Below are 26799 nucleotides of genomic sequence, written 5' to 3' on the forward strand. Positions count from 1 at the left end.
GGGGAAGAAAAAGATGCATACATTAGATTTTTAAACCTGATTGCTGCTCTGATGAAGCTTTTTTTTTTCAGAGGCTTAAAAAAAAAGAAGAGTACATCTACTTGGTCCTTACTATTCTTTCCAAGCGCAACACAAAAAAAGGCCTCTTTTTTATTGCAAACAGCTACATGACTTCTTTGCCACTGCTACTGTATTCATTTTCACACATAAAAAGAAAAAAACACTGGATGCTGGCATTAGAAAATCATTTGGCAACATAGAGAAATAAATGTTTCCTTGAAGTCTGGGTTTTGAGAGGAGGGATGATGAAATCTTTGAAAATTTCACTCTTTTTAAGAACTAGCACAAAACTTTTGTAGATATTTCTGTAGAGAGAACCTTGCTGAAGTTGCATTTTTAAAATAAATCTATTTGTGTCAGCAACAGCTGATGACATTAAGTTCTGGAAAAATATGCAACACTCTTTAGATATAAACTCATCCTTCTGAGAAATAAGCACAATGAATGTGCTGTGTTCAAACTGCCATACAGACCATTAACTGATAGATTATTTTAGCACTGTTTGTTCTGTAATGCCACCATAACAGCATAATAAATGCTTTGTCATATGCATACCATGCACCGAAGCGTTTACTGGAGCCCAGAAGGCAATACCACTAAAAGCTACTGGAAGCTTCTACACACATGGCAGACAATTTCCTGTTTTCCGTTCCATAAGAAGTGAACTGACTGAGTTAACTCACCAAGAATGCAGGCAATCTTCAATGAGGCAAACAGCTGTGATAGGGTTACACAAACCAGACTGGGTGCAAATGTATTCATTGTCTGTATCTTTTTGCTCAAAGATAAGGATCATGCAATTGATTAGATTATATGGGAAGGTGTTTTAATTTTATTAAAGAGGCAAAATATCCCCCTGCTAATAGACAGAATATTATTTTCATGTCATTTGACTCTCCTTCCATTGTTATGTACAGCTTTCTGCACAAGATGGAAAATGCTACATATGGAAAAATCATTCCCATATATGACAGAAACAGCATTTCAGAAATTTAGAGCTTTTGGTCATATGGATGGTACACTTGACCCATAAAATAAAAGCTATATTTACATTTCACTACTTCTTAATGTATTGGAATGTAATATAGATTTCTTTCACTACTTCTTTCATTATGATTCATAGGGAGACATAGTGAAATGTCTGTACTGAAACACCTCAACTCTACTCCAACAACAAATACATAAATAAAATGATAAAATAACTTGATCACACTGCTCCAAAAAGGTGTATTTTAAACTGCCATTGTATAACACTAGAGGGCGCTCAGGATCAGTTGCGCAGTCATGGTTCATTTTTGACAATTATTATTTTTAGTGAAATTTGTTCATCCTATGTTAATTATCCAAACATATACACACACAATTTCATACTTTATTAGGATGTATTAGCAACTTAAGAGTAAAGGTTTTTTTTAAAAAAAAACTATGGAAACCAGAACATATCCTGATCCCTTCCGATCTCCCCTTCACAGATTTCAAATGGTAAAACAAGAATAAATGGTAGGCATATTTGTACTTTCAGATGAGTTCTAGAAATTGTCTAATATCCTAAAAGATTCCAAAGGCTCTGCATGCAAAAGATCCCAAGGTAAATCTATGACATCTCCAAGTAAAATTGACAAAGACCTCATTATGAAACTGTTTCTAATAGCAGGAGGTTAAATTACCTAAGGATTCAAAAACATTCCCAATCATGAACATATGGAGCATCTTACTGATTTTACAACTTAATGTTATAAAATAGGACAGAAACTGAGAGTAAGTTTGTGTGTGTGTGCATGTGTGTGTTTATGCATAACTTAACTGGCTGGGCTATATAATTCATAAAATCATGATTGGCTCTTGTTTGAAAGAGTCTCCTTACAAGCCATAATCTTTAATACAAATACAAAATCAAAATTAAATTAAGTGTTCCAGGAACAAAAAACCAGACTGCTAATTTGAAACAAAAGCCATTGAGACCCTTATATGTTATAAGTGGAATTTCTGAATTTAGTTTACTTTATTGTCATTGTACCTCATACAACAAAATTAAATGCCATCATCAGTGTACATAATACATAAGAAAACTATAAAAATAAAACACACATTCCCATTCTATACAAGTGAATTGAAAACCCTTGTTTCTGCATTATTATTACACTATATAGTAGAATTCAGTATAGTTACTCCTGTGGGATAGAAGCTGTTTTTCAACCTATCTATCCTTGTTTTTATTGTTCTGTACTGTCTGCCAGAAGGTAATAGTTCAAAAAAAGGGTGCCCAGGATGAGATGGATTTTTAAGAATGTTTTGAACTTTCTTAAGGCAGCAGGAGCTTTAAAGTTCTTCCAAAGAGAGGAGACGGCAACCAATGATTCTCTGTGCAATGATGTTAACCCTCTGGAGTGCTGTCCTATCTGCCACTGTGCAATTAGCAAACCATACACAAGTGCAGTAAGTTAAAATAATCTCTATGTTGCAGGGGTAGAAGATCACCAACAATTTTTCATTCAGTTGTTGTTTCCTGAAAAATTTTAAGTAGTATAATCTCTGTTGGGTGCTTTTGACCAGGGCTGCAATGTATAAATGCCCATGTCAGGTTCTCTTTTATGATAACACCCAAAAACTGGAAACTGGCCACTTGAGCCACTTGGTCTTCATTGATAACCAGGGGCTGGATGTCTGAACTATTCCTTCGGTAACCAGTGGTGGGATTCAAATAATTTAACAACCGGTCCTCTGTCCTAATAACTGACTGGGTAGGCGTGGCCAACTTGATTGGTCTCACCCTTAAGAAATTTCTTTTTAGTCCAACTCACAATAAATAGCACTGTTCAAGTATTTACAATAGAAAAGAATAATACAGTTGGAAGGGACCTTGCAGGTCTTCTAGTCCAACCCCCTGCTTAGGCAGGAAACTCTACACCACTTCAGATAAATGGTTATCCAATCTCTTCTGCCAGTGTTGGATCATTTACAACTTCTAGAGACAAGTTGTTCCATTGATTAATTGTTCTGTCAGGAAATTTAAGGTGCTCCTACAAAAATGAAGGGGGTCAATCTATTTTCCAAAGCACCAAAAGCCACAACAAGAAACAATGGATGAAAACTAACCAAAGAGAAAAGCAACCTAGACTAATCAGAAATTTTCTAAGGGTGAGCCCAATCAACCAATGAAATAGCTTGCCTTCAGAAGTTGTGGGTGCTCTATCACAAGCAACACAGTTACAAGATAATTTGAAACCTTTACAGTCTAATACTGTAAGCTAACTCTTAAATGCTGAAAATGCAGGATCAAAATACATACACATAAAAACCTTGGTCTTATTGGTGTTAAGGACCAAGTTATTGTCTCTACACCACAAAAGGAACCGGTCCACCTCATCTCTATAGGCAGACTCATTTTCCCTCACCCCCCAAAATAAGTCCTACACTGTTGTATCATTTGCAAATTTAGTATTACTGGTGTGAATGGAAATGCAGTCATGTACATAGAGTATAGAATAAGGGACTCAACATGTAGCCCTGTGGTGCACCAGTGTTAAGAATAAGGGCTGAGGAGATATGATTACCTAATTTGACCCTCTGAGACCGGCCAGACAGAAAATCCATAATTCAAAGGCAAACTGAATAAGAAAGCCCAGGGTCCATAATTTTAAGACACTCATCTATGTTTCAGATGAGTCAGAGCAGTTTGGGGAGTGATAGTTCTATTTCTTCTGTATGCAAACTGGTGTTTATCAAATGTATGTGGAAGACCAGAAGTGATGTGGCAACAGACCAATTTCTCAAAGCACTTCATGATGATAGGAATGACTGCCATTGATCTATAATCGTTGAGGTTATTGATAGGGAACTTCTTTGACAGTGGAACAATGGTGAAAGCTAGTGGATTTTAGTTAAAAATAGTTTTTAATATTTTATTTTCTATTTTACTTTACTTCATTATTTATTATTTATTAAATTTAGAGGCTAACATCTTACCTGAAATAAAATTATGAGGTATATATTCCTTTGGGATTATTCATGCCTAAACTGAAATCATTTTGACATCAGAAGACCAAAATGCTTCCATATTTTGAACTTAAACACTCATTAGGTTTTAGTAAATAAAAGTGGTTTAAAATACTTTAAACCAGCTTTAAAATAATTATTTTAATATTATTTTCAGTGTTATTAATAGATATATTTAATTTATATGGCTTGATAGATTCCTGAACTGGGAAGATGCAGATTCAAATTCTTATTAATTACATGGAAGTCAGTGAGTTATTTTGTGCAGTGATGAATCTCAGCCTAACCATCTCACAAGATGATTGTGTGAGAAGAATCATTTTCTCATCTGTGCTATTTTCATGTGTTCAAGGAAGCAATAAGATTTAAATGTTTATAATCTTCAAGTCTTATGTATAGTTGAGAATATTAACATAAAAAACAAGAGATCTAAAGTAACTCTTATTAACCTGAACTACTTCAAAATTTTGTATATTACAGGCCCTTCCAGATATACGTAATTTAAAGGAGACATTTGGAAATATACAGTGAGAGGATAGTCACATTAAACATATTAAATCTTAAATGAAAAAGAAACCAAATGAAATTAATTTTGTCGGGCCCAAAAAATATTTTTTCTACACAAACCACAATACAGAAAAGCCCATCTAAATCATCATGTTCATATCAAATAACAAGCATCTTTTCCTAAATGAGATCTTAATTAGCATTTCCTTAAGCCTCAGAATTTCTACATCAATTATAAAAACCATAGAGAACTGACATTACATCTAGTGTTGTAGCCCAATGCATGGGCTAAAAATTGACTCTCAACTTTTAATGTGTACCTTAAAGTCATTCTTTTGAACAATCTTTGTCTCTCAGAAAATAAAAATTATGAAGACAGCCAGCATAGTGCATCAGTAAAATGTTGGACTAGGAATGTAGATCCAGGTTTCCAGTCCATCCTAAGCCATGAATTCTCCAGGCCACTCATTATCTTACAGTTTCTCAATCTTGGAAGCCTGAAGATGTGTAGGCTTCAGTTCCCAGCACGTTGGCTGGAGAATTCTGGAATCTGAAATCCACACAAACTAAAGTTGCTTAATTGAGAAACACTATTTTAGATCAAGTTATCTCAGCTTGGGAGAAGAGTAAGAAGTGCTATCTATGTCATTTTCAGGTTCTGGATGAAAGACTATAAAACCAATAAGCAAAAGAGTTCCTGTTCATTGCTGAAAGGCAAAGTCAAACACTGAAGCTGACAAAAGGCTGACCAAACATAGCAGAGAATCTGAGCGACATTTGCAAAAGACCTTGAGGAGCAAGAAGAGGAAGAGGAGAAAGTACAGGAAATCCTATCTTACAGAAGCTGCCGCAAAAATAAAGAGGGTAAAAAGACACTGTGAAAGCAGCGTAGGCAGAAAGAAAAGAGTATCCCCAATGGCATGGAGTGAAAAGTTTGGTTTAACCATCTTCTCGTTGTAGAAAACAATGAAAGCAACAGATAAAAATACCGAGAGAGCTGTTGTGGCCCGCCAGCAGCCAGCAAAACTGGCAGCAGATTCGGAGAGTGAGGAGGTTGGGGAGGAATATTAGCCAGTCCTGGAATCTGGGGACGATTCTGATGAGGACTCTGTGTTAGAGGAAGAGAGCGGGCCAGAACCATATGCCAATGATCAGCTGCCTTCAGAGTCAGATATCAGTGAGGCAGATGAACAGCTGGAGCCTGTCCCCAATGTACGCATGCACAGAGTTGCCAGATAAAGGGAACAACAAAGAACAGGGAGTGACTAGGGATAAGGCCAGATGATGAATGGCCCCTCCCAGAAGAAAGGGGAGTGGATTTTGCAGGAGACTATTAGTTCGCAAATTGTATTATGACTCTTTGAGACTCCTTGCCAAGTTCTGCCAATATTGGCCTGTCAGTTCTCCAAGCCAGAACAGAGAATAGAACAGAACAGAGCTGGAACACATTGGAGGTCTTCTAGTCCAGCCTCCTGCTCAAGCAGAAGAACTTATACAATCTCAGACAACTGACTGTCCAGTCTCTTCTTAAAAACCTCCAGAGATGGAGTGGCCATGATTTCTGAAGACAAGCTTTCCCACTGGTTAATTGTCCTTACTGTTAGGAAGTTTATCCTCAATTCCAGGTTGTTTATCTCTTTGATTAGTTTCCAACCATTATTTCTTGCCCAACTAGGAATGTTGGAATAATGTTGCTGAACTTTTGATCCATCTAGACTTGTGAAGAATTGGTTGAGAAACATTGTTGTAACCCAAGGAATCACTCTGGCCGCCATGCGAATATTCTCTCAAACCAGGACATCTAATTCATAAATAGGGGCATTAGGACAGGGCCGGTAGGCACTTTTGTGCGCTTATGCATGCTCCTTACAGAACTCTTAGGAATGAACTTCCATCTCAATTACTATGTGTCCGTAAAGGAAACATCAAGAGGGACAAACAGATTTTTGGGATGTGGGAAAGAATTTATGGAGAACGATTAACCAGTGGAACAGTCTGTCTTCTGGAATTGTAGGTTCTCTATCGCTACAGGAAATAAGGGCTTCTGCTTGAGCAGGGAGTTGGATTAGATCCAAGTTCCCTTCCAGCCCTATGATCTTATGATTTTATATAGTCAATATTTTAAAGAGAGTATTTTGATTTAGGAAATGTGGCCAAATAATTTCACAATAAAATCAAGATGATTCATCATTTTCCTCTATACAAATTATCTTGATCTGCAAATAATTAGTAGTTTATTGTTTGTGGTAATATTAAAATGACCAAAGATTAAAATTTATTGGATACAAATGGATTAGACTTGTTCCAGAATTGATTCAGAAACTGGTGCTGAGTCTTGCTCATCTATACTTTAAAAAAAAAACACAACCAACTTCATTTTCTAAGTGATTTCATCAAAGTCTCCAGTTGAAACAAAATACTTTTCTAGGTACAAATCTTTGAAATTGCTTTCTAAACGTTACTTCTGCTAATTGTAAATTCATTTCCTTCTAAATATACAAGGTTTTGATAAAAACCTGCCAAGAATTTGGGAGGAGAAAAATAACATCCTTCTCCATGGAATTTTGTGTAGGTTAACATTTTTGACATCTCTTCCCATTCTGCTTTATCATGTTCCTGAAGTGAATCCAGATGTGATGCAGAAGTTCTGCAAACAGGATCTCCTGTGTATAAACATATTAATGCCATCACTCTCTAATCAAGACTTAAATGTTAGAGTAACTTTCAAGTTTTCATCTGTCAAAGGAAAGGGCCACAGCATTTCTATATGTTGCTTTTTGTTCGAATTAATTAGTCTGTAAATAATTTTCAATCAGGAAAATGGACTGGGTAGGGGAGAGGTAACGGAGGTCTTCCTATGATGCAATTCAAATTCAATGAATAAATAAAAAGCAGTAGGAAATCTTGCTTGAAGATTTTGGCTTTCAAGCTCAGAATAAAGCATAAGATGATTTAAATGACTCTTTCCTGGCATCCAACATTCCTTCTTCAAATATGGTGACATATGCCAGGAGCAAAACGCAAAGCAATTGGTAGAAAATGCTTACTTTGCATAATGAAACAGGGATTTGCATAATATGCATACCAGGCTGCCTTCATTTAGGGAATTGGGATATGGCAAACCTAAAAGAGCAACAGACAATCACTTTAATTCAGATAGGTATCAACCTTAAATGTGATTATAAATCTAATGGTGATTATATACTGTATATTTCTATTATAATTAATGCAAAATGCAATTGCTCCGAGCCATTTAATACAGTTTCATATATGGAACATGCAGAGATAGAAAGAACTTTTTAAAAAAAATTGATTTCTGGCCTTAATGTTGAGTAGACCAAAGGCAAAAATGTAATATAAATGCGTATTACAAAAATAAAAACTGGGTGTTATATCCCAAATTTTATTAGTCTCCAAAGTTATAACCAGTTAACAGTACAAACACACTAGAAGTGTCAATTCCTGTGTGGGTGTTTATGTATACGCCTGGAAAGGGGATCAGCCCCCGGCAGCACTCTATAAGCCTCCATAAGGCTATTCATGCAATTGTTTTTACAAAAATGGGCCCATTTTTGCAGAAATGGGCCATTTTTGCTCATTTTTGCTCCTCCACCCCCCAGGAGCACTCTGCAAGCCCCCCCCCCCAGGCTATTCATGCCTTTTTTTAAAAAAGGCCCATTTTTATGAAAACGGGCCATTTTGAGGAGGTTTGCAGAGTGCAAAAACTTTTTTTTCCCTTTTGGAAAGCTCTTTAACTGATTGATGAGAATTACATTGATCAAGTGCTGTGCCAGCAGACACAAAGTCTTAGGTGCTGCAGATTGTCAGCCATTTCCTTCTCCAGCACATGGATAAATACACCTGGAAACATCTACCTATCTACCTACTCTCTCTCTCTCTCTCCCTACCTATCTACTGTATTTCTCTCTCCCTCCCTCCCTATCTATCTATCTATGTACCTACCTACTCTCTCTCTCCCTATCTACTGTATCTCTCTCTCTCTCTCTCTCTCTCTCTCTCTCTCCCTTTATCTACCTACCTATCTACATACCTAACTACTCACTCTCTCCCTACTCACTTACTGTATTTCTCTCTCTTTCTCTCCCTCTCTATCCCTCTATCTACCTACCTAGTTTTTTAAAAAATTGCCTCTTCAAAACCTTGGTGAGTCTTATACTCCGTGCGTCTTATACTCCGAAAAATATGGTAATTGGTATATCATGCTGCTTTTTTTTCCTTTAGCAAAATTGCACAGAGTAATATGCATATGTCTACTCAGAAGTAAGTGCTAGATTTTAATGAGGCTTAGTGGCCAGGGAAAGCAAAGTGAAGCAGTATCAGAGGCGTGAACTGAAAAAGATGGCATGTGAAGACTGAATAATTTTTTCCAGCATTCTAATCCAAAGAAAAAGTTGTTCAGGAGGGAAATATAACAGGAGAAAAGAATAGTTTAAAAGAGGAAAAGAAAAAAGCAAGATGCTAGTTGTTCAAGACATATAGGTGCATGCATACACACATAAACAAACAAACAAACACACACACACACACACACACACACAAACACCTCTATGGAGATTCTCAACCATCCAGGTCATAGTTGTCTCAAAAGTGCTTTTTCAAGAAGCAACTGGATTTTTTGGTTTTTCTTTGAAGATGTTTTGCTTCTCATCCAAGGAACTTCTTCAGCTTTCCCACCATCCAGTCAGAGCTGAAGAAGCTTCTTGGATGAGAAGCAAAATGTCTTCACAAGGGGAAAAAAAGCATGTTTGCGATACACACACATACACAAACATCATGCAAAAACACAACAGAGAGTTTAATAATTAGTTTACCTTAAGGGTAAAACTATTACTGTAAAACAAGCATTTTGTTTATGTTCTTTCTTTGATTTTAAATTTTCATTTTATATTAAATTATATAATTAAATTATATATATATATATATATATATATATATATATATATATATATATATAATAAATTATATATATAAATATTAAATTTAAACTCAAATAATTAGTAATGCTTGTAACCATAACATTTGAAAGTGTAATTAATATTAATTGAATCTATATTTTCTTATAATCTCTCATGTATATTTAATCATTTAAAACGCCTTAGTATATTGTATATTATTTTGTATAGTATAGTATACTCTATATTATTTTATTGAATTGAAATAACATGTTACATTAAAACTAAGAGAATGGAACAATATATGGTTTATACGATTAAAAGCCTGAGCTACATTGATATTTTTTAACCAAACATCACACCGAGTCCCTTTATGAGTGAGATGGGCAGTTTCTAAATGCGATAAATAAAATAAAATATAGATATGCTTTTAGTTTCTACAAATGTCATCTGTTTATTAATCTGTTTGTTCAACTTTTTTAAAAAATTGATTAGCACTGCTATATTTTTGATAGTACTTTTTCATGTCTTCTGGCTATGTATTATATATGTATGTATATGTACCATACAGATACTCAAACAGAAGCTAGTGTATGCCAATTATTTTGGATGAAAATTTTTAATGTAAAAAAAAAGAATCACATTCTTAAATAAGGTTAGAATGAGTTCATCTGATATAATACCCAGAATTTTCCCCCAACCCAACAGAAAAGGAAAAGGAAGAAAATATCATTTATTAACTCACCAATCTTCAGAGTAAAACATTATATGTTTAGATGTTTGGAGGCAGAGGTTATTTGAAGTATTCAAACTATTGTCCAAAGTGAATTTCATGTTGGGAAATAATTATTATGATGCTCTCAAGAATATGTTATTGTGTCCACTTGATTTTAAAAGTCAGCTCATAAAAATGTTAAGACAAAATATTAATATTTTATGATACAGACAGGTCACTTTTTCAACACCATGTGCAGGCAAATTAAGCTTGATTATATATTATTTTTATACAACAGCTGTAATTAGCATAATATTTGGACGAATGTCAGTCCACAGATGTTGGGAGAAATGGGCACTCTGGAATGTTTGTGGAACTTCTGATATGGTGATTCAACATTTTAAAGTTTTGCACTGGATAAGAATTAGAAGAGTTGGAAGGAATCCAGTTAGAGTTATCTTATCACAGCTGCAGTAACTTGAGAAATGCTGAAATATACATTACTTTCAAACAGGGTCAGCAATATTTTCAGGTATTATATAATTTCATGTGAGGCTGTAAATGCTAAAGCATAAGTATTCAAAAGTCTTTTTTTTTCACTTTAAGAAATTGAGGTCTTATCAGATTGCATGTTTTCTTGCCTGAGAATTCATAAGAAAGAGAAAAAAATGTGACAATCTCATAGGATTTTGGTCATTTTAAGACAGCAATATAGAGAGGATATGGTGCCAAATAAGCATCATATTAATTCTCCTTACAATTCCAATGTTAGAAGCATAACAACCAATTCTTTGCTTCCATGTATATAAACTATCATATTTTTGTTGTATTTATGCTGATAAATAAATAAAGGGAGTATATTTACTTTATGGCTTTAAATATATATCATATTTTTCTCTCCATAAAACCCTCCAAAACTGGGTGGAAATGTCTGTGCATCTTATGGAGCAAATATTGCATCACATACCATGAAGTGAGAAATGAGAATTACGGTGAAATGAGTATATCCCACTGCAAAAGAACTACCATATCATACTGGTTTGTGAGCTTCCTGACTATTGTTAAAAATGGTGGATCTTTGGTCGATGTATGACGGTACTCCTAAAGAATCCAAGAGTATATAAAGATCTGATATTTTAAATCTATCTAATTCTTTATGCTAAGCCAACTGACAAATAGATAGCTCAGTGCTGCAGCATATATCTGCTAAGTTATAAGAAGATTGTTTAAAACAAACCCATTGAAAGCAACAAATAGCATTTGTTTGTACTTGCTAAATATACTGTAACACCATTTATCGAGATTTATTTGATCTAGAACTTAATCCAATGGTTGAATTTGAAATTTATCAGGATTAGCCTTATAAATAACAGAGAAATCCTAGAGGCTACAGACTATTACCTAGCACAACCTTTCTATGAAAGAGTGATGTACACTATTTAGAGTTCATGCTTACGGTTCACTGAAGTTCCAATCCTACCCAGATTAAGACCTACTGAAATCAAGACAATCCTATAGTGACTGAATACATAGAATCTAAACAGAACTACCTTTTGGTACTTTTTGAGGAAGGCAAAGTGGATAACCATGGTGTTCCACAAGAAGAAGGTACTGTCAGGAGCATCACAAATTCTAGGTGATGCTTAAATACTCTGTCGTATGATATTTTAGTTCATTTCTGAATAGACTTTAGGCTTTGTGTTCTAAAGGCCTTGAAGTGAAGCCAGCTGATATTGTGTTCATGTAAATGCATGCCAAGTTTCCAAAAAGTTTTGAGGAGTAGTGGGAGTAACTTTTCTATGATAAGAAATATTACTTAACCTATTGTAGTGGTCCATTTTAAGAGCAACATCTGATGACTTAAAACTTTGTTTCCTTTGCAGCAAACATTAGCCTAAACTGTCCACAACAACCTGTTCATATAGTTTCCTGCCAGAGGCCGGAAGTCAGGCCTGTTTCCTTTCCACATGCTACAACAGGAAGGGTACAGTGAAGAAATTTCCTGAACATACTCCTCATCCACCCTTTCTCTGACAGCAGTGGAAGAATGATGTGGAGCAAGTATGACGAAAAAGATAACCTCAGGTTCATTCTTTCAGGACAGAATGACAAAGCACACTAGGCATTCAGCTGATGTCTGGGATTTGGATGTGTTTCGATAAAGAATAAGTGTTGGGTTTCCAAATCCGTAAGTCAGCCAAGTATCTAAATGGTAATGCCAGTAAAGCAAATGTTAGTATACTTTTAAGAAAAGTTGTCCTATTCTAGGGTACCTGATCCAGTTCTCCAACTCCCTTCTTTAGTGTGGATTAACACCAAGGCAACTTGCTAACACAAACAAAAGACAGCAGTGACTTCCCTCGCCCCCCCCCCCATACTACAATTCCTGGGTAGTGCTGTTCCCTTCTAATTTTCATATCGCCATCACCTTTCCTTCTGCAGTCATTGGAGCCTGGCATTTCTTAGGCCGGTTCATTTGCTTTCTGCAGTATAATCATATGCAATGAAGATATGCATGGCCAACATTTAAGCAGGCTGCAGATCAATTAGTGGTCTTAAGTTTATCTGATTTTTATCAAAGAAGACAGAGCTGTGGGTCGATTGTCAGAGCCTGTGTCAAGATGACCTTTTCAGAGATGTCTACATTGTTGGTCCCCTGGGCAACCTGTTGTCCCCTGTTAGTCTCTGAATGACAGAAGTCTGTTCTGCTCAAGCACAAAGTATACACAGATGTCTATATTACATTCTTATAGGTTTGACAGCAACTGCATGTTGTATCTATAAACTGTCCTTTAGCAGTGACACATCCTCAATGATGATAAGCTAATTTATGCAGCTAAATCTCCTTTGTGAAGAAATGAAAGCTAATTGAGTCATTACAAAGTAATTCAGAAAGGAATACCTTGTATAAATTGGCTTACTTTATAAATCCTTCTCAAGCAATTTTCATGCATCCTAAATGGGGCTTATTCAGATTCTGCCCTCCACCAAATCCCACTCAGCTTTTGTGCCATTGGAGAATGATTAAGCTTCTGGAATTTCAAATATCTTTATTTATGCTAAGAGGGAAGACAAGTCTTCAAAAGCAAATATAGACACCACATCCAACGCACCTGAAATACTGCTTACAGCATCCTGACTTTGTTTCTTTGATTCTTCACTCTTTCCTGGCATTTCAGCTACTGTTGCTGCGTCTTCTGTGGATACAAAAAGTTCAACATAAAAGTTACCTTAAAGAATTTTAATCCTAGATCATTTAGAAAAGATCAAGACAATAATTCATTTGTGCACATTTTATCTCTCAGAGATTTCAGAACATGTTTAACTGTGTTAAACACTCACCATTCTCCCTTAACTACAAATATCAACATTTTGAATAAAAAATGTCCATAGCATATTTACAACTATTTGTTTTCTCTAAAGAGAGAAAGTAGATTCTAATTGCCAACAGGTCAGCCTTCCCAAACCTGGTCTCTTACAGATGGTGTTAGATTTTCCTTGTGGAGTCAGGTTTAACATATTGGAAGTTTCCAGTAGTTATTTTCAGTTTGAATTTGCTTATAATCTATATATGTCCTCTAAGGTTATTTTTCCTACTGCATTCTCACAAAGCCAAAATTTTATTTCAGTTTCCATACTCACATGGTGATAACCTCTAGCACTTTAAAACGATGCTGCCCAAGACATTTTGCTGACTAAAGCAGAGTTCAAAGTTTGGCCCAGTTTCATGCCCATCCCCATAATTTCTGAATCCACCAGCCTATTATTCATTGAAATACTGCATGAATCAGGTCATTTCAATTTACCTCTTGGCAGAACTGCATCAAACTGACATACTTGCAGCCTTCCCCCCTCTTTTAAATTATAAATATGTACGGAAGGCTTTATCAAGTTGCAAATTGTACAATTAAATCAACACAAATTAATCTTCAACATCAAGAATGAAACACTACAAGTTTTAGACCATGGCTATTCACATCAAGTGATTTCTAGACCCAATACTGTTCTACTCCTAATGGGGCATGATCACACAATTTTCTTACTCTGAATTGTGGTTACACCTGATTCCATTTTTAGAACAGTCTGTACTTGATATACTGAAATACTTGGAAAAATTCCAACATCAGTGCTGAGAAAATCTGTGAACCAGCTGACTCTAACCACAAAATGCTGTTTTGTAGAGTACAGGAGTCACAAAGTATGCAATAATCAGGTTATTATAAATGTGGGATGGTAGAATGGTCTGTGGGAGTATTGTTGAGAGATAGAAGGAAGAAGAGCTGCAGCCAGGGCAACAGTCAGATAAAGGCTATAGTATAGATAAATATCAATAGTCATGATATTGGTTTCTTGTCTGTACTATTTAGAAAGCCTGACACATTGATAGATTCAGAAGCAATTCATCTGATTCCAGAGAACCATCAATTTATTTAACTGTATGATTTACTGATCATTATGAACAAGTATTTCACATAATTAATAAAGAGCACACTATTATCTGTAAATATTGAGGATGACTTAATTATCATTACAATATTGCACCTAGCTTCAATTCCTATAACTAACAGCCCACTCATAATTAATATTCAGTTTCAAGAGTATTATTACAGGACTAACCATGTCACAATTCTTGGACCACAACAATTGAGTTAGAAGCTAGTAACATGACTGAGTATTACAATTCAGACTGAATAGCTTCATCTAATCTAATTTGATCTGATTGCCTCTCTTAGCAACTAGCTGGGCTCTAAGGCAGAGCAGATGGTTTGATGTCCATTTAAAATAAAGCTTTCATGAATAAGTAGTTTGTGATAATAATATCCAAAGTACAATATGTGACTGGGTGTGCTCACTTTACAATTCATTTAACAGTTGGTGGTTTCTTCATTGTACAGCTGAATCTAATGTTGAATCTAATGGGGGAATCCAGTTTGCAAACTCTAGCAATGAGACTCACTGGGTGGGCCACAGTAGGCCTACCACCTTATAGCACCAGATGAGGTTTTTATATAGATAAAATAACCTCACTTCACACAAAGGAAAATGCTATGAAAATGCAGAATAGTACAACAGCCTCATGTTACATGTTAATAAAGCTGACAAGACTATTTTACAGTCTGGGACACCAATTTCTCATTCCTTAGTCACATCCCGTGAACATTCAGATCCATTGATGTCCAGTGGGGAATCCACTGTTCCAGTGGGCATCACAGTCTTAAATAATTTACACTTGATAAACATTACTTAATATGCAGCATTCTGCAAAAGACCATTTTTGCTGCTAAAAATGTTGACAAACTATATATTTGTGGCATTCAAGCAATGATGCCAGCTGTTCTTACCAATTTATAACTGTACAGTCTTGGCAAATGATAAACAATACAATATTTAAGTTTAGTTGCACTTAATTAAGAAATCTGCTCTTTCAAAAACACTCTTCCACATAATTTAGTCTAGGCAACCCATCAACCATTAGTGGACATTATTCCAGATTCTCACAGCCATATGTTATTTCATAGTTGTTATACCCTGCCAATTAAACATTTACTGCATATACAATTTTTAATTGTATAATAGTTTTAGAATACATAGGAATGTTTGTACATGTCTGCCGGCTTGCATAAATAAAGAAGATAATCTTCTCATCCTAGTTTAGAAAATAATTACAGCAGTTTTTTTGACATCTTAAATAAATTAATTATAAGATTAAGCTTTCGCATATCATATTTCCTTTCTTTACTGCTCGCATAATTAAATATGATTTAATATGCTTTGAGGAATTTCTTTGGACACTCAAGAAGATACAGAGTGGTGACCATATCACGTTCCATAGATAAAACAGAAAACATCAAATTAAAGAGATATAAAAATTTGTCTAAGTTTGGTTTCTGTGGTGCAGTTCTGCCACAAGTAATCTTTTGCTATATGAGCCAATCTTTAACTAAGTCCTTCCATCTCCCTCTCATTTAAAGCTCTAGTTCCTATCACAAATATATCTACATTAGCCCTAATTAATAGCACATTAATAACAAGAAGCACTCTGTTGGGCTACATTAGTTAAGAGACGCTGTGTCACTGAACAATATTAATACTTCAGATAGCGAACTTGTGAGTTAATATATTCTACTCAATATTTCAACAACAGTAAACAAAAACAGCTGAACTATGCAGTAAAATTCATCAAAGCATACAGATGGTTATAAGATTTTCATTATGTGGTTTCCATAGCAATCATATTGCAAATCTGGAAGCTTCTTGCAAATAAGCAGCTTGTGTTTACATGCTTTTTAGCTGCACCATGGAACTCTTCAATATGAGAAGCGATTATTCCAATCACATTAGAAAAATGACTGGGATATAAGGTGATCAGTCACATTTTCTGTTAATATCTAAGACTAGTTTTTCTGTGAAAACTAGTTATTAATTATTTCATGCTCCTAGCAGAGGAACATGCATCCTTTGAATGCTGTGATCTCTGCATGTTAAATATGCAATATTTGTTTCAACTATACAAGTAAATATACTGAATCATTTTTTAGACTCTACCAAAGCATTGTTGTGGACACTTCCATGACCATCTAGGGAGATAGGCAACAGCAACAGCAGAACAATGTAGCATACTGTACAGTATCTGGAGCACCAGACACAAGATAATTATCATAAACATTCTTGTTTTGAAAACTAACAGACCAGACACTTTAGATACATATCAGGGCCAGTATCTTGAATATTACAAAAGTTAGCAGTGTATAACTAACAACCAGACCCTTTTTCCTGGCACAATGCAAGGTAAAGATTTAGTGAATGCCATCTTTCATAGGGCTAATAATATCTGAATATATTTTAATATTATTTTCAGAAGAAGCTCAAATTTGTTATAAATAAAAACATTAGTTGCAACATCATTGTTAGTGTTTCTCTAGACCTGAAGAATATATTTTTCCTGCAATTTTTAATATATATCCCCATCCTCCCAATTCTGGGGAAAAAAGCACTGCTCTTTATTATTCTGGGGGGTTTTACATATTTATTTATTTGTTAAATTTATTTCCCACCTATCCTGCCATGAGGCTATTTGCCATTAATTGTTGCCAGATGACTGCTAATATATAAAGAGAGTCTCAATGTCCCTACTGTGCAGCAATTTTTGATCATTTCTCCAGGCTGAATTGCTTCAATTCAGTAGCTCAATTGCTCATTTCAGACTTGCAGTAACATTTCTATAGAATTTAAGTGTGGACTTTTGACCTGGCTGTGCCAAAATATTCAATGTCTTATTTCCATTCAGCTCTTATAGATCTTCATATATATTTGGAATCATTCGTTGCTGTATGAACTTCAGCTTCAACTGATAACTGCTATTTTTCTATAAATTGTTTCCTAATATAATGCAAATTTCTATTACATTTAATGATAGCAGTTGTCCATGTCCTCAGCCATCAAAGCACCCCCAAATTACAACATTTTCATGTTTAACAATATTTGAAAATGTCCATTCCTGGTATGAGGGAAGCAATGTTTTGTTTTCAAATGCCTAATAATACCCATGGCTTGAAAAGTTCTACTTTTGACTTATCTGTTCATAGAACATTCTTCCAAAATCTGGAGGGATATCCATGTATTCTTTGATAAACTTGAAATGAACAGTGACATTTTTTTTCCTTAATGAGCCCTGTTTTTTTTTTTTACCTAGCTATCCTCCCCATAATTCCTATTTTTACCACTGCTTTTCTGACAGGTGAGTCATTAGCTTTGACTTTGACCAAGGAAAGAAGAACCTACACATCCCCAGATGCTCTTCTGAGTTCTCTGATTTCCTTGATGGTTTTATCCTGCACTTTTGCAATGATTTTGACATGGCAGGCGTTCTCAGGAAGATTTAATATGATCCCAAATCACAAATTCAAGACTGTCTCAGTCAACTGTAGAAATGATTCCATCATTAAGGAGGCTGGCATAAGCGCACCAGCGTGCCTATCGTCCTTGTCCTAGTGTACCCATTTATATGTACTCTTTTTTATGTGTTTATGGCTAAATTTTGCTTATTTATATCCATTTATTTGTGCCATTTTTCATGTGTTTTCATACTCGTTTCCTTGTATTGTTGACAAATAAATAAATAAATAAATAATATTTTCAAGATTGATAGGCATCAAAATAGTTTTATATGGAAGTCTTTAACAACTGAGTTTATGTTACCTCTTTTTACACCCTATGCAATGGAGGTCTACAAACCCCAACTACTTTCTAAATACATTTTCTATCCAATGTTGATTCTAACCACTTTGATATGCATGCTTTTATTCAAAGATGGCAAATTAATGCTGAGAATGGCATTCTGATTACAGATAGTCTTCAACTTACATCCATTCATTTAGTGATGATTCAAATTCACAAAGGCACTGAAAAAGTGACTTATGACCATTTTCACACTTACAAAATTGCAACATTCCCATATTCCTTTGATCAAACTTCAAACAAATTGGCAACTGACTCATATTTATCAAGGGTCATGTGGTTCCCTTTTGCAACCTTCTGACAGGCAAATAGGTAAGCCAATTTTACCTAATGATCATGTTACTAATATAATAACTGCAATGATTCCCTTAACAGCTGTGGCAGAAAGGTCATGAAATGGGGCAAAATTCACTTAACAACTGTCTTGTTTAGCAACAGAAATGTTGGGCTCAATTATGGTTGTAAGTCAAGCACTACCTGTACTCACTGGGTATGCCATAATCACACAACACAATGTACAATTTCTATTCTGGAAAATAGAAAACTTTTGGAGGAGATGCCAACATTTTTTAATGTCAGCAATTGTTTTATGGGAAAAAAATACGCCATTCGTCTATTTGTGTATGTGTATTTTTATGTAGAAGTGGACCAATGTCATTTTCTTGAGTTCATGAAGACTATTAACTGCCTTAAATGCATAAGGCCACATTCTTAAGGATTTTTCTGTCTCCCCCGCTCCCCCACGTGTCTCTCTCTTCCTCTCATCTTTGGGATAAACAGAGGTTCAGGAAGCATTACATTTTTAGATGATTGACACTGCTCCTTCCTTCAAAAAGGATTTTTCATGGATATCATAGTCAACTCGCAGATATACTTAGTCTCAATTTATTATGGCTTTGGAGAATGTCATGGCTCCTAAAAACCAATCCGAAGAATTCAGAATAAAGTATATCTGATCATATCTATACTGACTTTCCATGTATAATAATAATGGTTCAACAAAGGTAAAGCAAAGTTAATTAAGCAAAGTCAAGAATAAGATGACTGATGAAATAAGCCAATGAGGTAGAAAGGAAAGGAAACCTGCATGTTAAATAAGGAAAATTCAGTAGTAAATAACCACACTGGATTTTTTTTAATCCTAATTCAGCAACAGATCATCTGAAATATATTAATAAAAGAAATTGCCTAGTTTCCTCAACAGAGAGTGGTCCATTGCCAACAATAAAACTTTATTTCTTGTCAAGAAAACTATAGAATGCACCAAGACAGAGATAAGGCAACCCCTAAGGGTTTTGCAGAAAATGCAGTCTTTCAATAACTTTATTATATTTTGAATTAATAAAAAGCACCTTTGTTTACCCTCTTTCATTCCATTTATGATATCAGATAGGAACTAATGTAATTGTGGTATTTAAGAGTTCAGAAGGTTATTATGTGTTTTTGAGATTTCATTGATGCCATTCTTAGGCATGATGTAATTACACTTGTTAGCATCTGGTAGCTTTTACAACCCAAGAAAGAAAAAAATTAAGTACATGTGCCCACAATATAATTGACCCAATACAAACTAAACTGTGTAAAAAACATTAAGGCACTGCATAACAGTTAAGTATGATAATGAATATTAATATTTCAAAAATGAATGTATAGAATTTCTGCTAACAATATTTTAGCTTTTGAAATAAGATGGAAAAACGAAGATGCCAATTTGACACTGCCTACTCTTCTCAAATAACTGTAATCTCAAATACCTGTCACTGAATTATGATTATTTGATTGTAGTGGTGCCAGTAAGCAATTACTTTGAAGACTGGTTCCCAGCATTATTAATCTAAAGCAGTAGAAGATAGGTTTATGTCAGCAGAAATGGAATGTAAAGGATTTAGAATTTTGTTATATATATTTAAGCAGAGAATCCTTCACAATTTGAGGAGAACAAGGAGCTTGTCCGGAGGCAACACATATAGTGCAACCAATTATATACACCTCAAGCAAAAGCTATATTCAATCTTTTTCATGCAATCTTATGCCAAATGCTCAATGAACACAGATGGGAAATAATATCTTTTCAACCTCCCTCTTCTGACTCTAAACAGATCTAAACAAAAATCACATGTAAATATACATGGAGCCATATTGTAGCCAGATACCAGAATATGAGGAACATTAAGCTAACCAAAATAAGACAGATTATCACTAGCCAGCTTCATTGACCTTTGGAATTATCTGAGTAAGAAAAGTGAAGTCAAATAAGGCAGGAATCTTATCAGTTAAAGAAATTTCACAATGCTGCATGACAGAAGTATAAGAAAGATGGGAAGAAAGAAACAGAAAATATATTGGGCAAAGATGTGAATAGACGTCGCTGAATAATACATAGTGGAAATATACAACTGATCATTCCAGTTAGATGAGAAAACCACACAAGTTCCTTAAGAGATTAGGAACCACACAGTATGTTTACATAAAAATTGTTTTACGTGATTGTATTTCAACTCAATAACTGAGTTACAAAAGCAGAAAAAGGATCTTTCATATATAGTTAGCAAATCAAAATTGCTGGCACATTCAATTAAAAAGGTTGCCTTCACACATATGTGCTAGTCATTCCTGACTCTAGGAGGTGGTACTCATCTCAGTTTCGAAGCCGAAGAGTCAGCACTGTCTGAAGACGTCTCTGTGGTCATGTGGCCAGCATGACTAAATGCCAAAGGTGCATGGAACGCTCTTACCTTACCACCAAAGTAGTCCCTATTTTTCTACTTGCATTTTTACATGCTTTAAAACTGCAAGATTGGCAGAAGTTGGAACAAGTAATGGGAGCTGTCTCTGTTACACGGCGTTAATATTGAAAAAAACAAATCCTAATTTTAAAGTTATTCCTGAAATTTAAGTTTTCTTAGTTGACTTGGCAACACAGGCATCTACACAATGTGTTACTGTAATTTTAATAGATTAATAATTATATACTGTTATCTCCTAAACTGTCAATAATTTGTATGTTTAGAAATTTTCTCCCCTGATCCCTAGTGAATTTCATTTTTTTTTTTAAGAAAGCAGGAAAAAACCCTTCAAGGTAATTGATTTCAAAAGAGGTTACTACAATAAAAGGGAAAAAAGAAGCAGTTTTTGATTTGAATCACAGAAGGATCTGGTTTCGGATGCATTTCCTTTGGCTGCTTTAACCATTTTAAATAAGTGATTTTTTAAAAATTCTCTGTGCTGACAATACAGCAATAAAGGATTTAAACCGAGGCACCATTTGCCATATTCAAGGTCAATGTAATTAGAAGTTGCAGCCAATCATTTGAAAGCACCATGTCCTGTTTTAATAAAATTCTACTTACTCTAGAATTGCCAATTGTATATAAATTGGTCAACATTTATTTTGTTTGCTTCTACCTAACAAACAAAATATAAGTATATTATAGAATGACCTAAAAATTGACCTTCCCATCCCATTTCAGTTTGTACCATCTAAGTTCCGCATGACTTACAAATGCAGAGAGAAAAATGTCTGGTTTCCATCTCATTTTGAAGCATTACTCTTTAGCTCTGCTTGTAAAAAACTGAAGTATACCTTTGGGCATTTTTATATGTGTTAGGCCAAGATAGGCGTCATGTTCTTTTTTTAGCAATGTTGCTCAACTTTGGCAACTTTAAGAAGTTTAAACATCAACTCCCATGACTCCCTGCTAGAACAAAAATCATTAGTTTAAATCCACATTTAGTATTTCTTCCAAAATAAAGTCATTGTGAGATTTCTAAGACTCCAAATAAATAAATAAAAGTTCAAAGGATTAGCTTAGGTGAGTGGTAGTAGAATTAATATGCTATTTTTTCCAAATAGAAGCAAACCATGATCTTAGAGGAAGTTTCCAATATTTTAAAATTTGTTTTAACATTTCTGATGGAACATTTACATTACATTACATTATTTTTCATTCACATCTACAAAGATATGAACCAAAGTCAGAACCCAAAAGGAAAGGAGAGGAGAAAAGAGGAAGGCTGAACTGATCTAAAACATTCAAGCAGAATTTAGATGCAATATTTTTGGCTGCCATAGTTATTCAACCCTTATACTGTGATGTTCCATGACTACTATAAAGACTGCTAACCTTGTTTCTTATTTTTGAACAATATCCATCTGTGCTTAAATAGATGGTGTTGTTCAGTAAATATTTCTAAAAAACTTCATATACATTTTGTAATTTCTGAGCTGGATTATCAGAGATATTCTAACATAGATTATGGATCTATGAACAGTATCTGTAATTTATTTTAGATGCTAGCTAACTGTTATTTCGAAGAATAAAAAGACACATAGAAGAGAGAAAGTCTTCATATCTGAAAATCTACTTTATGTTCAGTATAGCTGAGATGGTTTAAAAACTCACAGGATTTGTTATGGGCATATACATGCTAAAGGCTGCTCCAACTGTTCAGCAATGTGTGATCTGGATGTGATTCTGTCATTAATAGATTTTATGAATTCTGCTCATACATAAGAAGAGTCCACTCCTCCCCTTCCCTCCCCTCCTTTCCTTTCCAATGCCAATCTTCCAAAACATTTCCTCTGATACAAAGTAGCTTTGCTTTTTTGATAATTAAATATCTATTATTAAGTGAGAAAGTCCTCTTTCTTTCTCTGCAGTTTTGTACTGTCCATCAAAATCTTCTCAAGAATATCTAACTGCCTGGAATAGGTTTTGAGGATGAGGATGCACAGGAATTCCCTCTGATCCACCCTCACTGCTATATTCTACCATAAGGGAAGATTGACTGATTATCATTAACCAGTATTTACAATCATCCTATGACTGTTTCATATCCCACAATACTGCACGTATTGAAATCTTTTCAAAAATTTGGATATTGACTTTTGAGTACAGAATTCTCTCAAAGAGATGACCCGCATAATATAAAGTCACTAGCAATATAAAGTCAATAGCAATAGCACTTATGTACCACTTCACAGTGCTTCAAAGCCCTCTCTAAGCTGTTTACAGAGTTAGCATATTGCCCCCAACAATTTGGGTCCTCATTTTACCGACATCGGAAGGATGGAAGGCTGAGTCAACCTTGAGCAAGGTGAGATTTGAACTGTCAAATTGTAGTCAGCCAGCAGTTAGCAGAAGTAGCCTGCAGTACTGCACTCTAACCACTGCGCCACCATGGCTCAATCATTTGATATTTATGAGGTAACCTTTCATTGGGAAAAATAATGTCCTCTACAATGTGTAGGAATGTTTTCTTTATCTTATTTCCTAATCACAAACTATGGTCATGAAAGACATCAGTTTTTCTTGCCTAGTTACTAGTGAAACATTATACTCTGGATGCATAATGCATAACACCTTTATGACTAAACAAAGTATATAAAGTGTAACAGCTGCCAGAAATGAAGTCAACAATGAAAAGGTTGTAACATAAGTAAAATTACTTTTGTCTCTCTAGCATGATAAGATTCTCTAACATGGATTTCTTGTTCTTGCATCAGTATCCAACATCTGTCACTTAACCATCTTATTATATTGCTTTTGCAAATCAATAATGTCAGAACTACTTTCATGTTGGCTGACTCAAAGCAGGAAAAAAATTGATCAGTATTCATTATCAGTAATAAAATTACGTATTTTAACCCAAAGCAAAATTTGTGGAAACATAGTATTTAGTAGTTCCTCTTATGACAGATTGATTCAAAATTAAAAAGCACAATCCAAAATAATTTCTAATTAAATATGTAAGAATCAGAGTTATAGTAGAGTTATAATAGAGAGGAGAAACTCTTCAGAAGATTTAAAGCAGGAGGCCAAATCCCATTTAGCCAGTGCAACTAATGGTGAGCGATCTTGAAAGCTTTGGGGAATCATACGTTCTGCACACAGCTTTAAATCAAACACAACACTGCACTACTTACTAAAATATCATCTGATTTTTAAAAAAAATAATTTTAAAAATATTATTTTTTAAAAAATCATTTTTTCTTTTATAATTCAGACAATATGAACAATATAAGAGTAATACATTACATTATTCCTAAAGGGAAAAATTTGTCTGGTATTCATCTCTTTTGGTACTCATTGCACCTCCTGAAAGGAATTAACAATGAGTATCAATGTAGCACTGTGGTGTTTGTTTATTTGTTTGTTTTTACAATCAGGCCATGGGTGTATTAACCAAGGAGACCCAGGCAGCAAAGAGAAGCTTACTCTGAAAAGCTGAGGAATCAGTTCTCAGCAAATGAACCAGTAAATGTGTGGAAAAATACCATTGGCCACATCCTGGACATAAACTGTTTTAACTCTTCTCCTTAGGACACCACAGAAGGCACGGCATGCAAAAAAAACTAGACACAAAGATAGTTTTTTCCATCATGCCATCACTTTGCTGAACACCTAATTCCCACAAACACGTCTTATGTCTAAGTATATTTGCCCATGTGGTAAGACTGTATTATCATTATTATCCTTCTCATCTTTTCTACTACCTTCTCTTTTTGGTATAATTATTATGATTATTATTACTCTGTTGTTTTGCATGTACATTGAGTGTTTCTGCAATGGAGACACTTTTTTGTGTGTGTCTCTAATCACACTTGGCCAAATAAAGTATTCTATTCTAGAATCATCTCTAACTTAAGATGAAGCTGCTGCAGTATATGCTCTTCCAAGAGTTTCAAATGCTTTTTCAAGGTATCAAACTGCAAACCATAAAAGTGATAACAAACTAAATAAAGCAACTTCTGGTATTCACAGACAGGTGAATGGTGTGTGCTGGAATTCACAGACAGCTAAGCCTCTGTGAATAAATTGTACTTAAGACAATTTTGTCCAAACAGCATCCCGAGTGTGTATGTAGGCTAGAAAAAATATCTAACCATGTCCCATCTCCCTCCCCCTTTGCCCTACATTCTGTTCTTGGCATTGTTCCCCTGTAAAGCATGATGCCAACGTTAGACTCATATTGCACCCAAATGTAAATACAAGGAAACCATTAAGTCATTTTAAGCTAATCATTAAAAAATAACCAAAACTGTGTAGTAATGGGAATGTGTTTGCCTTCTCGTTCTTCAAGCTTTTAGAAAGTAGGAGCTACAAACATTTGTGGCTTGTTATATCAACCTCACTCAAAAGTTCTTGTTTTTGGTGATGATATACCACTGGATTTGCCAAGCACAAAAGGCTCAGGAACCAAGCATGCTTATGAACTGAAGCTGCAAATGTCGCAAGTTTTATTACACTTGTGACTGATACCAATGTCCAATTATTGCTGACATTTGGGGTTTGGGGCTGAAATCTTGCAAAGGTCAGTATGAACAGTGAAGTAATACTCCCTGGGAAATTTCTGAAGAACAGAGCTTAAAGGCTCTCTCCAAGCATATAGCAGATTATACTACTGAGCTCTGTATCGCTTAGATAAACCCATGTTATTCAATCTAATTTGTAATAAAGGAGTCAATTTCTATGTTATTTGAACCAGAATTCTAAAGCATGTTGAGATCTTACATATATTACTGCAAATAAAAATTGCATTTTTATGAATAATTCTTACAATTAAATCATAATGCTTTTTATACTTCAAAATAGATACGTGTGCTATCTACATTAAATGGAAGAGACATATTTAAGTACACCCAGGGGCTTGAGCACATCAGGTGCCTGTGAAAGGCCATCCTATTTCTCATAAGCCATATCAATAATTTCTTCTGAAACTTCCTTCTATTAAAACTGATATTGAGGGTAAAGCTGCTGTTTAAGAGGAAAAGGGCCAGAGATCCCTTAGGTGTGCAGAATTAGTTACATGGTTTTGTGTGGGGGTTTTATTTTTTGTTTTGGATCTGGGCCAGATGTAAAGCACTAAAACAGATACTGCAGCAAACACCTGATTAAATTCAGTAAAGCCCTATGCCCCAGGGTGCTGCTAGAAATATGTAGTTTCACAATCTTGGACTGCATTGCAGTGTGTAGGTGTAGATTAGTAACTGTGCTTTGGTATTGCACTTCTGTGCAATTCCTATACATCGATGCAATCACATTCCAACCTAAATTACTTCTTAATTTCCCTTAAGGAATCCCCCTGCTTGTTTTAACATTAAGGAGCTGGGTGTGCAATGCACTTTACGAAGCATAAATTCTCTGGAGGTAGTAAATGCTTCATAACCAAATTAAGCTTGAAAGTGTCTACAAGCGGTTTGCTGCTAGTTGTCAGAAAATGAAGCAAGATATAAGATAACCCAAAGGTAGTCTGTTTGCAAAATTATTAATTATAAAGTGCACAAGTGAAAGCAAGGGACCTGTAGCAAAGGCAGTAGACTCCGATACTATTGGGGATATTAATTAATAGAAAGACATGTATAGCATA

The 26799-nt window shown here is 34.9% G+C and overlaps 1 protein-coding gene and 1 long non-coding RNA gene across 3 annotated transcripts in view; both read right to left on the bottom strand.

Moving 5' to 3' along the window:
• SKAP2 (src kinase associated phosphoprotein 2) overlaps positions 1 to 26799 on the bottom strand; it is a 127210-nt gene that overhangs the window by 14099 nt on the left and 86312 nt on the right. For both annotated transcript variants that reach the window (XM_032237312.1, XM_032237311.1), the window contains exon 10: positions 13305 to 13388. In XM_032237312.1, the coding sequence (XP_032093203.1) occupies positions 13305 to 13388 (84 nt within the window). The remainder of the gene's footprint in view (positions 1 to 13304; positions 13389 to 26799) is intronic.
• Positions 7610 to 13297, bottom strand: LOC116522414. Its single transcript, XR_004256970.1, has 2 exons — positions 10222 to 13297; positions 7610 to 7686 (listed from the first exon to the last, which is right to left on the bottom strand). It is a non-coding gene; the product is annotated as an uncharacterized LOC116522414 (long non-coding RNA).

This window comes from Thamnophis elegans, chromosome Z (assembly GCF_009769535.1).
Source record: "Thamnophis elegans isolate rThaEle1 chromosome Z, rThaEle1.pri, whole genome shotgun sequence".
NCBI classification, from domain to species: domain Eukaryota; kingdom Metazoa; phylum Chordata; class Lepidosauria; order Squamata; family Colubridae; genus Thamnophis; species Thamnophis elegans.